Genomic DNA, 12,755 nt, shown 5'->3' on the forward strand with positions numbered 1-12,755 from the left:
AAAGGTGTACAACTGAGGGACAAGGTCACAGCAGACCACAAAGGATAAATGCTGCCCACCCAAAATGTGATCAGAACAAGATTAATGTCTATCTGCAAGTTTATAGCAAGCCAATATGAAGAACACAAAGCAGCTGAAACATGGTTATTTCTTGAGACAGAGTAACTGCTGCTTTAGTCTGTGCAAGCTGCAAATGAGAGACAAGTCCTGCTAGGAGGCATAACTGCAGTCATCAATCATCGTGAGCAAGAAGACCTGTGATATTGTAGCTGGATAACTATAGGAGAACGAAGTACAAGGTCAGTGTGAACCAATGAACTAAAAAACAACTATTTGCAAAAACCAAACTTTATCCTGCCTGATTTGCTTCACCTTTGACATTTGCAATTGCAAACTGTTTTAGGAAGTATACCTTCATTTTTTTTCTGTAAACAAGATATAACAAAGAAACCTAACAAAACAATTGAACACTACCTATTTCTTAAAATTTTGTCAACATACAGAGGGTAAAGATGTTCTTGATACATTATGTACTAGCACTAATCACAAGGAAACACTATTTTTTCCTTCTATTTCCAAGCACAGTATCCATAAAACCACCATTTTCTATGACAGCACAAATTCCTAGTCACATCCCAGCAGAGGCAAACATGTTAAACGTTTTACTGTTTTTGAGATAAAAAATGAGCAGAATTTTCCAATACAACTGATTTTTTTGTATACTCAATATACTTTAAATGCAGCCTGCTTCCATAAGAGTATTAAATATCAGCTCTATGAAAATCCAACCTATCAGGTGTTCTAAGATGGGAACTCCAAAATCGTCACCCCAAGCTCACTGGCTAATTTTCAGATCTTTATTATGTCTCTTCTCACTATACTACCTTGGCAGACAGATGAAGAGAAAGCCTTGTTTGCAGCAAGACTTACTCATGCCACATTCTTGCCGCCTCATTAAAAAAAGGGAAGAGCTTTCTTACCCAGTCAGCATGGGGTAAGTACTGAAGCTTGTGAGTTACAAGCACAATGGTCCGCTTGTCTTCCCGCAGCATTTTCAGGATCCCTTCTTGCATAAGATGGTCACTTAGGTGGATATCCAGTGCAGAAAATGGATCATCCTGTCGCAAGGAAAAAAGGTCAACTTTTGGAGACAGCACTTACAGCGTTAAAGGAAACTGACAGATTTTAACACCAGTAAACCCAGTTAGATCAATATAGACAATCAAAAGAGGCTGTCAGAAGACTAAAAGTGTTCTGAGGAATGGCTTTTTTAAACTAAGTAACAAATCTTGAACTGTCTATTTACAGTGAGTACTAAGACATATAGTAATGTCAGCTGTGTAAACACTGTGATTTCGTGAGGCTTGCGGAACTGCTCCTCTCAGCAGATGTGCTTCACAGCCTACGTTATCTGCAGTGCATTGCTTCTGGCAGGCTGAAGACAACACAGCAACGTATGTCTATGGCATGGATTACATAACCGCTCCAGGGCCAGGGACAAAAAGCACATTTTCTTTCCCTTATACATAATGGCCTTCTGCTTTTTTTTCTTTCATTCATAAATCAAAAGAATCACACAAGAAGAAATATTGATAATTTTGATGACTGCTCAGATGCCTGATTTATGACCTAGATTAGTTTATGCCTAAATTTAGTGCATATAAGTCATTGCTTGAACAAAATAATCTATATCATCTTTTGGGGGACTTGTTTACCTAATCCTATTTATATGGAATTACAAATCTGTTATTTCTGCTTGCACTAATGATATTGGCTGTGAGATATCCTTAGTATTATTATTTCATACTATATTACACTAAAACCAGGATGTCTTAAAAATCAAATTTTGCTTTCTCCAGCTGTTTGCTGATAAAGTAGGGTTGAATTTGAATTAATTCTGCTTTCAGTGTGACATCATTGCTACCAGTTAGTTAGAGAAAGGTACAAGCAAAGACAGGAGTGCTTCAGAAAATCCTCTTGAACTTTTACTCCCTTCAATTCTGCAACATTTTGTGACTCCATCAGATACATGAAAGCAACAATACTAAATTATCTACAAAACCAAAAATTTCTGAAATCAACAGTAAGATAAATATGATCACTGAAATTCTAATAAATCAGAGCCTAACAGAGCACTTAAAATGTGCTTTTGAAACACAGTAGCTTTGACCGTGGTACAGAATTTATTCTTAAAAATCTGAGTGCACTGTGCTCAATAAGCAAGGATGTATGTTGCCAGCTTTCCTGCTGCAACTACTGATTCTGCTGTCCTACTGATCCGGCACAGACCTGACCATCATTTTGAGCCCCGAGTTTGTACACAGCCACCTTGTCTGCAGTGCTGCGCTTCTGGGGACCGTAAATGCCAGTTCACAGAACACGACACTGCACTGTGGAGTCGGACAAGGCTGTTCATTATAATGACACATGGATTACAAGGCACGTGAAAAAACACCAGCTCGTGCTACAGGACTAGTCTGATAGGCAACAAATGAAACACGCAGAGTCAATTAATGTAGTTAAGAATAAAATCTGTAATGAATTATCATATGACCTTTTTTCATATCTGCAATGATCACAAGAAGTTTAGAGAATGTGAAAGGTTATGGAATATGAGGTGCATACTTGCCAGAGAGAAGCTTTTTGCATTTGTTTACAAAAGCAGTCTTAAAAGAACTGAGTGTTTGCAAATGCTACTGTATAAGATTCCTGATTATTTTTAAAAGATTTAGTAACTCAAAAAAGGTTTATTTGTATGTACTTTGACATTATCAAACCATAAGAGAACCTGCTACTATTAGGTGCTTATTGAGCGTCCTGCACAAAAGGACAGAAGTGACAAAACCAAGTTACAGCCCAATACTGGGTCTGCTGATTTGCAGCACCTGGCCCAGCTGCTGTCTACTCTCCTGCATTCTGATCATTGCCTGGAAACCTCCTACATGTGAAGCAAACACATATTGATCAGCCTAATTACAGGGAAAGGTCTAAGTAACCTCCCAGACTTTTAGGGATGACCTTGAATGCGGACAGCTTCTCTGATCCGATGTGACTCACTGTTATAACAGCTGGAGTCAAAGCTCCTTGAAAACCGAGCTTAAGAAAGAAGTCCTACATCGGAAAGCTGGCAAGCTAACTACTAGCGGCTGTGTAGGTGCATTCGTTTTCCCACCTACTAGGTTTTTAGAGCCTGCTCTCGATCCTTTTTCCATAGCACTTCTGTTGAAGTTGGGACAGGATATACAATGAGCAGTTCAGGGTGGGAAGACAGCTTAGTTTGTTGCAGAAAGGAAACACCCCAGACACAGGACAACATTAATTTTAGGCCTGAGACAGCTTCGGAATTTCATGAATACAGCAGAGACTATTAAATTTCTAAGTACCAAAGATAAACACAAGGGTCAAAAAGAAATTTCAGCACACCAAGAGGGGAAGCATTAGCATTTCGATTTGTATCTTAATACCTATCTGTCTGTCTGCAACATTTACAAAGTGCTTCTTACCTGCAGGCTAGCTAACAATAGATATAAAATAAACAATGCACATCTGGCTTAGCTCAGTGAGGCACAATGTTTGGTGTGTGTTACCCATGAAATACTCCAAATGCTCACATCCCATGCTTCCGTTTGGAGCATAAACATAATGGCACCTACTCACCAAGAACACAACATTTGTCTGCTGGTAAAGTGCTCTTGCCACACTGATACGTTGGCGCTGCCCTCCAGACAGATTAATACCCTTGGAGATAAGCAGGAGAAGAACAATCAGACAATTATAAAAACCATCAACTGAACATTCATATTCTGATTGGATTATCCACAGAATACTTTCTGGACAAAGAAACCCAAAGAAATTTTTCAAAAGTGTGGGCCTGCATTCAGCTGGGAACACAGTGCACAAATTGTTAGAAAAGCCAGAGCACTGTCTGGAGCTGTACTCCATACATACCAGAGGGACGGGAAACGTTCAGTACTTTGTGGTGGCATAGGTATTCTGCAGGCAGTCTAAACTAGGCTTCTACTCAAAAGTCAGCCTTATGAGTTTGGCTATGTCCTGTTTTTTGTTTTTATAATCGTATGCTGTCACACTATATCAGCTCCATTATACACTGTAATCAGCAAGTGCTGGTGGGAGGTCAGACCATGCTGAGGTGAACATTACCTGGTTGCTATTGTACTTGGGTTTGGCCCTTAGTCCCCTGCTAGCACCCTGCTCTGAGTTACTTACCCTTCCTGTGATCCACCCACAGTTCCACAAATGCCTTCAGCTCTCATAAGCCAGAATTGCTGCCAAAAGACAGTACCCCACCCTCTCCCTCCCCTCCCCTTCCCTCCTCCTGTCAGAAAGCATTTGGCTACACAATGAACTGGGTTAGGAACAAATCCATTTAAAATTAAAATGGTAGCCAACATGAAGATTAGGTGTGGAAATGTATCTTGAAGTGTATCCTCATGTGGTTTGTTGCATTTTTTTTGGTGGGGTTTCGCTTGTTTGTGACAGTGCCAGTATAGGCCAGAGTAAATTGTTTACACATTTGTGACTTCCATTTCCTTTCTTGTCACTCCCTAATCTTCCCCGATGTGATAAAGCTTAGTTTGCCATTGATTAAACACCTGCCCTTTTCTAAATGAAGGGGCTCTCAAAATTTATGGATTATTTTTACGTTAGTCCTAAAGAAACCAAAAAATGCACTGTGAAGTCAGGATATCTGAGAGAGCAGCCACAGAATTAGTCAAACATTCTGATAGCAGCACATTTAAGTCATTGCATCTCATGTAAATGACAGTGTTTCCATGTTTACCGAGCAACGACCTTTCAGACTAATGACCCAAACGTACACTTAACTAAAAGATTACCTTTGTAGCCAAATAACCAGTAAGGTTTTAATAACACAACAAGATAATAAAAAACCTCCTATATGTTTGAAACAAAAATAGAAGCCTGTAGCTGTTTACTGACCCTCTCTCCAATTTGGGTTTGGTCTCCGTGAGGGAGAATGTCAATATCAGGCTGGAGGGAACAAGCATCAATTACTGCTTTGTACCTGCGGAAACAAAAAAAGGTAATGCAAAATCCACACAGATATTGCTAAAGCAGCACATTTCCTACCTGCAGAGGAACAAAAATTAACCAGCTGGAAAAAATCACACAGTGGAAAACATGTTTGTTAGCCACTAATTGTTTTAATGGGATCTCTTTCAATCACAGGCAAGTAAATAACATTTCAGCTAAGAAAAAACATCTTACATCAGCTTCTCAATTAAAAGTATTTAATAATTACAACCAAGCAAAACAAGCACAACTTCTTCCATGGTATATTGTTACTGCTTAACATTTAACTTTTTTCATGGCCAGGGCCTTTGTTTCTTGTTTCAGCTTCCAAGGATGATGGAAAAAAAACATGCGCATAGGATGTGAATTCATAACCAACCACTTCTTTTAAGGGGGGGAGTGGGGAGGTGGGACATCAGCAATTAACTTTTAAATACTTCAGAATGTTTGGTGAGCATTTATACTGAATAGAAAGGCAGCCCTCTAATCCTTCACAATGTACCAGCCACTGAAACTGTAATAAACACATTCCCAAACAGATAATGTCCTTCTAAGACAGTTAAACTAGTCAATTAGGTGTAAGAAGAGAATACTGCATTCTAAACACACACGGTGCTGGGAAATGAAAACTCTTCTACATCTCAGTTGAAGTGAGACAGAACTCTGTCCCTTGTGTCCTTCAGGAAAAACACGATCAAAGGGGGACCACGCAGAGCTCAAGGTCTTTTGTCATGTTCAGACAGGTGCAGTACATTAGTCAATAGATAGAGATGGGGACATGCAACCCCACTGTTTAGGGAAAAGGGGAGTAAAGCATGTGACAGTGCTGGAACTTGTTACCTCTGTTTGTTAAAAGGGCTTTCAAATGTGATATTCTCTTCCACTGTAGCATTGAGCAACCAAGGCTTCTGTGATGCATATGCTACTGAGCCTCTTTTCCTGAAAAAAACCACATCAAATCAACAACAAACCTAAACCAAACTGAAACAACAGAGTTGCCAGCTCACCAGTGCAGTAGGGTTTTTTGGAAACCCTTTTCTTGTAAATTAAGACACTGGTATTCAGTCTTCAAAAAACGCTGTCTTTCATTTCTTTTTTTTAGGACAATCAATAGCTCTCCCATGAAAGAAATATAGAAGATGTTAAATTTCCAACAGAACACTGAAAAGGTTCAACTAACTGAATTTCAGTCTGTTCCCTTTTTCTGCTGTGAGCAGGTTTCAGTGAGGCTAGCTCAGTAAAGCTGCCTCTTGAGCATCACAGATGGCAGGAAGAAAATTACCAAAGAATGAATCCCAGCTCTGTTTCGACAGACTAATAAAAAAAATGTATAGCATATCACTAGCAGGGCAATACATTTCAGGAGGGACATTATAAAAATGGTATTTTTAAATGTTTAAAAAACACCCCAAAATTCCACATATACACAAAGGCAAGTCCCCCCTTCTCCCAACACATTTATTTTCCCCATTCTTAGAAGAGAACTTGAGTCATAAAGTAAATGGATAACCATGAGTAAAATCTTTCTATATCTATCAAGACCACAGAAGAGAACACAGACAAAAAACGTTTGCTAAATTTCCCCCTGTGGAATTGCCCCCATAACGTACCATCAGAAGGGACAACTTAACAGGTACGGTCAACAGGATCTCAACATGCGTATTTTATTTCATAGGGATTATTATTAGTACTATTTAAAAATAAAAGCATCTGCCTACTAGTGAAGTAGTAGTGCTTTTGCTGGCTGTAGTAAGGACCTCAGTAAGGCACAGCTGGGAGAAAGGCAACGTTTTTCATTAGAGCAACTGATACTGCTAGAAAACTCACTGGCATATCACCACCTCTCCAGAAAAGGGCCAAACGAGGGATCATACACCTAAAAGCATAGCTGTTTTCTTTCCAACTGTATCAGCTAATCCAATAAAAAGACAGGACCTCTCAACCAAACGCAGCCTTTGTCTGCTAGACAGCCATTACACCAGCCTCTTTCTGGTAGACCTGAATGCAATTCAAACCATGTGCTGCCAAAATACATCTTTTTTTATCAGGAGCTAAGGTCACTGGCCCTGTTCATTTTCTCAGGCTTTCACCAAGCTTGCTTAGAAGTCATTATAGGATCCAATTTTCTTTGATGACCTGAAAGAATACACAGTTACACTACCCTAACGTGTTTCCAAGTTCAAATATCTGATGACTTGTTAGAATTCAATTATGTTTTATGAATTCTCTTTACTGGAAAATGAAACAGAAAAAAAAAAGAAAAAAGACAGAAAAAAAACCCCTAGGCAGCCGAGCCAGCAGTCCCAAAAATCTAATTCAAAGAGCATTCAGTTCTGCCTCAAGAGGGAAGCATTTTTTCAATTAGTATGAAGTTTTCATTCCAGTGATTGAGAAAAAATTGCTCTGGGCATTCCAAGATGAACATGTATTCCCTTCCCCACCTTTTCAATTGCTTGAAACTGAGCCTTTGCTGCTCTTAATTCTCCATGTGATTGAAAAGTTACTTCTATTTTTTGAAAAGTAGTAGCAATGTTTTGCTACTCAGAGGAAAATGTATTTACAGCTTTTGTAAAAAGTATTTTGTTCAGTGAAGACATGGGCACTGCCAGTAAGATGCACTCCGTGCTGAGAACCAGCACAGTGCCTGGGAACACCATTCATACTTGGCTTGCTTTCTGCTTTTAGGCCATCACTGAGGACTAATTACTGCAAGGAATCTGGGAACAAGCAATAAGCTTGCCAAAATTCATTACGGATTTAAAATTTAGTCAACCCCTCTAAATTAATCTTAATTGCAAATTGACACTAGGATGACATATATCAGGGCAGATCACATTTTGACATAAGCAAAAAGCTTGCAAGTGCCTGATCACATGAGAAGCCTACCGCATGTCTACAGCTCTTCCTATAAAGAGGCAACTGAACTAAACTTTTACTGAAACTGAGAAATATGAGGCCAAGAATCCAGAGACCAAATATTCTGAAATGGAGTGTGCAACACTTTCTCTGAAAGCCTGCCTTGAACCTGCCTAAGGTTTCACACTTAAAATACTGAATGCAAGCAAATGGCTCAGCAAAGATTCTGGAGGAATTTATTCTGCAGGTGGAAGTAACTGCCTCCTACCCCCAGACTGCATAAACGAAGAAATGCATTTTCATCAGCAGAGTGTAACTTTTTTCCTCTGATAACACAAGATAGACTAACCATAGCCTCTTAATTATCACAAAGAGGCAAACAGCAAAATCCAACCCTACAATAAATAGGAAAAGCTTCCCTGAGCTCCCCGGAGACTATGTCCTTTGGCTAATTTAGGATCAAACCTGATCATTAATTTAGAATCAGAAAAAACATTGTTGAGATTATTTGTTTGAAGTTATTCATCTAACACTCTCATCACATCTCATTTTGTTAAGTTCAGTAGGCTCAGTATGCATTCAAGATCACTGAAAATAAGACTAATTAAGGGACATTCATATATTAATCTCAGTGCCTTAATAAACCTACCAACTCTGGAATGTCAGCAATTTTCAAAAGAAAATAGATGCAGTTAAAATGCAATGCAGTTATGAGTATAATGGTAGAGGAATTAATACACTGCAAAGCCATTCCTATGTGTTTTGGATTGCTGACTATAGTTTTAACTTGATTATTTTGCACAATTCATGAATTTCTAACAGCAGTCAACAACTCATAATCAAACGTTCTCCAGACGAGAGAAATGCGTGCTGTCCTGTCCTATGCTATTACTGCATGAACAGAAAAACACATCCTTCCACTATTTTCAGCCTGATGGTAGGTAACAGAACATTCTGATACTGCCAGTATTCAGGAGCATACTTTTTTGCCATTATTAAACCACAAGGGTCACTTCCTTGGTTTTACTTCTGTATCTTGGAGTAGCTGCATACAGAGACCACCCGTTTGCTTTCTAAGGACGAACAACTCATTAAGTGCAGACACTTTTGAGGAATGTTCAGGGAGTCACAGAATGGCTGAGGTTGGAAGGCACCTCTGGAGGTTCACATTAGTTTTTAAAGTGTTGTACCTGAATTCCGTGTCAACAGGAGATTCTTTCTCTGGGCTGCAGAAAACAAACACAAGGGTGATAAAAATTGAATTATTTTAGACAATGCAAATAATACCTTAAAGTACTAACACTATGCTATAATTAAAAATACAACAAAAATACTGCATAACATAAATAAAACTCTTTAAGTATGCTAAAATTCTATACTACATGATGCTGACCTAAAAAAAGTACAGTTAAAGCTTCAGTTCTGAGAAGTGCTAAACAACCTTGTAGAAAGCATTCAACACCTACGAGCAAATATACTCGAGACCTCACAAGACTTTGGCTCAATGTTCTGAGAACACCAGAAATGTTCTACAGGATGCTAGTGCACCAAACCCACCAGACATATTCCTACAGCGCTTAACTAACATCACTAGGATTCCCAGAACGTATGATAATATAGGTAATTGTTTCATACGGTCTAATATTCTTTCCTACTTTTACATATGCTTGTCATACTGCTGTGCATGTTATTTTGCTATTTGCTGTCCATCCCCATAACAGTTTCAAATATGCAGATGTCTAATTCCTATCATATTTCTCTTGTATCTTAATGGGTTCAGATGGTTTCACTTTAACTTGGCTCAAGAATTGCAGTCTTTCTTATACAGAAAGAACTGTGAGATTTCCAAGTACCTTCTACTATGAGGCTTAGTAGATAAATGAACCTCCCTCTTATACTACACACAGATGGGAGCAGAAGTTTTGCAGGAGTCAATCTGACAACTAGGTAACAAGACTGAGAAATAAGGTGAATGGGAGAGAAGAGGCTGAAAAATCTAGAGAAAACTCAGTAGAATAGCTGGTGCGTCACAGAACCAATAAAATACTCTGCCAGTAGAAGGCACCCAGTTTAGCGTGGTTTAGTCAAGAAAAGGGACATCACATGCCATTTTTCCTCTGCCAGTTTCACTAACAAAGGTCTCGCTGACTTCAGCAGGGATTGTCACCTTTACAAGGTTTACCATTCTGGAGGTTTGTGTGCCACACTAAAATGACAACCGTGTCAGAAAGCTTTGCTCTCAATTGATTTGGTAAGCATTCCCAAAATCCAAACTGAGCTATGTGAATCAGGTAAAAATCATTTCCTTGCAAGGATCTCCTGCCAACAGATGGACTAATCTGCTACTCCCCACACCTCTCAGTTCGTGTGTACCTGAAGAATGCCAGATGAGAAAATAAACTTATGACAGATCATAAAAAAAATTAATAAATGAAGAGAAGCGTAATGGGGAGAATTTGCTTTAATAAATGAATCCTTTAAAGCAATACTTGATACTACGTTTTGTAGTGTGGCATTAGGGAATAGTCTAGAAGGATTTTCAGTGACATCAAGGGAAGTTAGGATACAATTTTCAAAATCACCAAATGGCAATGTTTTCATAAAGGAATTCCAGCCTTTATTTTCATAAGTCACATAGGATACAGTTTTTGAAACCACCTAAGCTAATTAATGCAGTGAAAGGGTCGCTGACTTTCAGAATTTTGACTCTGAAAATCTTAAGCATACATTTTTAGAAACCTTTGGTTCCTTCTATTGCATTCGACAGGAAGACCAATAACCCCATACAATACCATACCTGACATCTTCCCCCGTCTCGCTGTCAGAAGTACAGCTGCATCACAAACAGAAAGCAAAGACTGTTTACTTAAGTAAGCACAGGCAATCTGCCCCAGAAAGAAAAAACTATTAAATTCCACTTAGTGCACAGACTGCAAACAGTATTTATCACAGAGCTGCAGCACAGCATCTGTTCCTTCTACACAAAGTGCTTTCATTTTAGCGGTCAAAAAAATTTGGTGACAGTTTTTTTTCCTCCTGTTTAAACATTTAATTTGACTCAACAAATAAAATCACCTCCACTCTGTCCTGGAGGTGCTAACAGAACTGAAAAGTCCTAGTGTGACAAGAACACAGTTCCATTAAAAAACCCAACGTTTTCAGGGAAAACAAACAGGTAATTCATGATACTGTGTTTTTCCATGGCAGTAACTGTACCTTTGCAGCATATAATGGGCTAGTTTGAACCCCAAATCCCATCTTCAGTTGACTTGCAACATGCTGTCCTTTGGGGGATGTGCCTGTATAAATAAGCGTGGGCAGGACTGAGGGATGGACAGGTTTTGATTCGGCTGTTTTTGAATGGTGTACCAAGATGTTCACAGAGCTGCTTTGACAGGATGACTGGCCATACTTATTACCGATACTAAACTCAGCCCCACTGAATAGAATGAAAAACCCGTGTGTCCAGTGGTATAAACAAAATCAAGGAGAAAAAGTTCTTCATGCTTTAAAGAGAACCGTCTCAGTAACTTCATGCTAACAGCATTTGCTCATAAATATCCAGGAAAGAAAATTACACCTGCAGTTTAAAAGGCTAGTTTGAGACACTTCCAAGAAGTTCACCCATAGTAAGCAATGACCACAACTAAATTCAATTTACTGTAGAATGTCAGAGTGCCAACCAGCCAGTAGTATCTTTATTCCAAAGGGCAGTGTACTAAACAAAGCTTTTCCAGAGTAACCTCACACTCCACTGGTCTTCACCGTGTGGACCCACTGGCACCTTCTCCAAAAACCCATGAACCTGCTGCATATCGTTAAATAGCACCACATTCTTTACAGGAACTGTCAAGGAGCTGAAATAGGGAACATCTTTTTCCAGCCGTTCCATGCACAACAGAAGGATCCTGAACAAGAAACATCAGCTCCTCCTTCATGGACCACCCCAAAAATGGCCAGGCACCCATTCTACTGGGGAACATCCTGGTAATTTGCAACATCTAGTAGTTGTGCATGGCAGCAGCACCCCCTCTACTGTGCTCTTTTCCTACGCCAGCCTGCGACACAGGCAGCAAACTGCACAACTGGTATAATCCACCGAAGTGGCTCAAGAAGCAAAGATGGGGCAGGGTCCCTTGTGGCTACCACAGTTTGCCTGGGCTCACTGCAGGTGTGCACCTTGACCAGCTCCTGCTCAGAAATGGGGCAAAGCGCCATGCTCACAGGGCACAAGCCACTCTCAGAGTAGCACAAGGTACAGCAGTGTGCAGCAATGGCCTGACCTCCTCTGTCAACTGCGTTCTTCTGCTACACAGCCACAGGTGCCACAATCTTCTGCAAGTACTGACAGATCAATTGCCTGATCTGTGTTTCTGTTCTGTAGCTGGAAAAGATTAATTCTGCATTTGGAGTTTTAGCTCACCCTTGTCAATTCACTTTTTCCCACTTTGACTTTGTGTTATCACTCCTTTCCCCCTTTTCCTGCATACTCCTGGCAATTAAGGATGCATTTACCTCCTACCAGTGTTGAAATGTCCAAGTAATTTATGTTTGATAATGCGATCTAGATCTATTTTTTCAAGGCATATGGATATCTAAAGACACAAATATGTACCTACTGAGATTTTCAAGCCTTCAGAGACCTTCGTTTCCAATTTAAATACAATAAAATTAAGTACCTGGATGTTTCTGAAAACTCCAGTAAACAAATATTTATAAAAATAAATGTATTTTTTAGGCATTAAAAAAAACTTTTAAAATATTGTCATTTGATGAAAACAGTCAACTCCACATTGAGTAGAAGAAAATCTACTGTTAACAAACAACCTTCACAAATCCAGTGCTTC

General features: G+C 39.3%; 1 protein-coding gene across 8 annotated transcripts in view; it reads right to left on the reverse strand.

Moving 5' to 3' along the window:
• Positions 1-12,755, reverse strand: part of ABCC8 (ATP binding cassette subfamily C member 8) — a gene marked incomplete at its 5' end in the record, with an annotated part of 82,373 nt that overhangs the window by 23,966 nt on the left and 45,652 nt on the right. For 7 of the 8 annotated variants that reach the window (XR_013930884.1, XM_080405476.1, XM_080405479.1 and 4 more), the window contains 6 exons: positions 981-1,118; positions 3,658-3,738; positions 4,960-5,044; positions 5,893-5,991; positions 9,099-9,134; positions 10,706-10,741. Coding sequence is in view for 7 of the 8 variants with exons in the window: in XM_080405476.1 (XP_080261602.1) it covers positions 981-1,118; positions 3,658-3,738; positions 4,960-5,044; positions 5,893-5,991; positions 9,099-9,134; positions 10,706-10,741 (475 nt within the window). The remainder of the gene's footprint in view (positions 1-980; positions 1,119-3,657; positions 3,739-4,959; positions 5,045-5,892; positions 5,992-9,098; positions 9,135-10,705; positions 10,742-12,755) is intronic. The other variant, XM_080405477.1, reaches the window with a different exon arrangement.

The sequence above is a fragment of the Falco punctatus genome (genome assembly GCF_963210335.1).
Source record: "Falco punctatus genome assembly, chromosome: 10".
NCBI lineage: Eukaryota > Metazoa > Chordata > Aves > Falconiformes > Falconidae > Falco > Falco punctatus.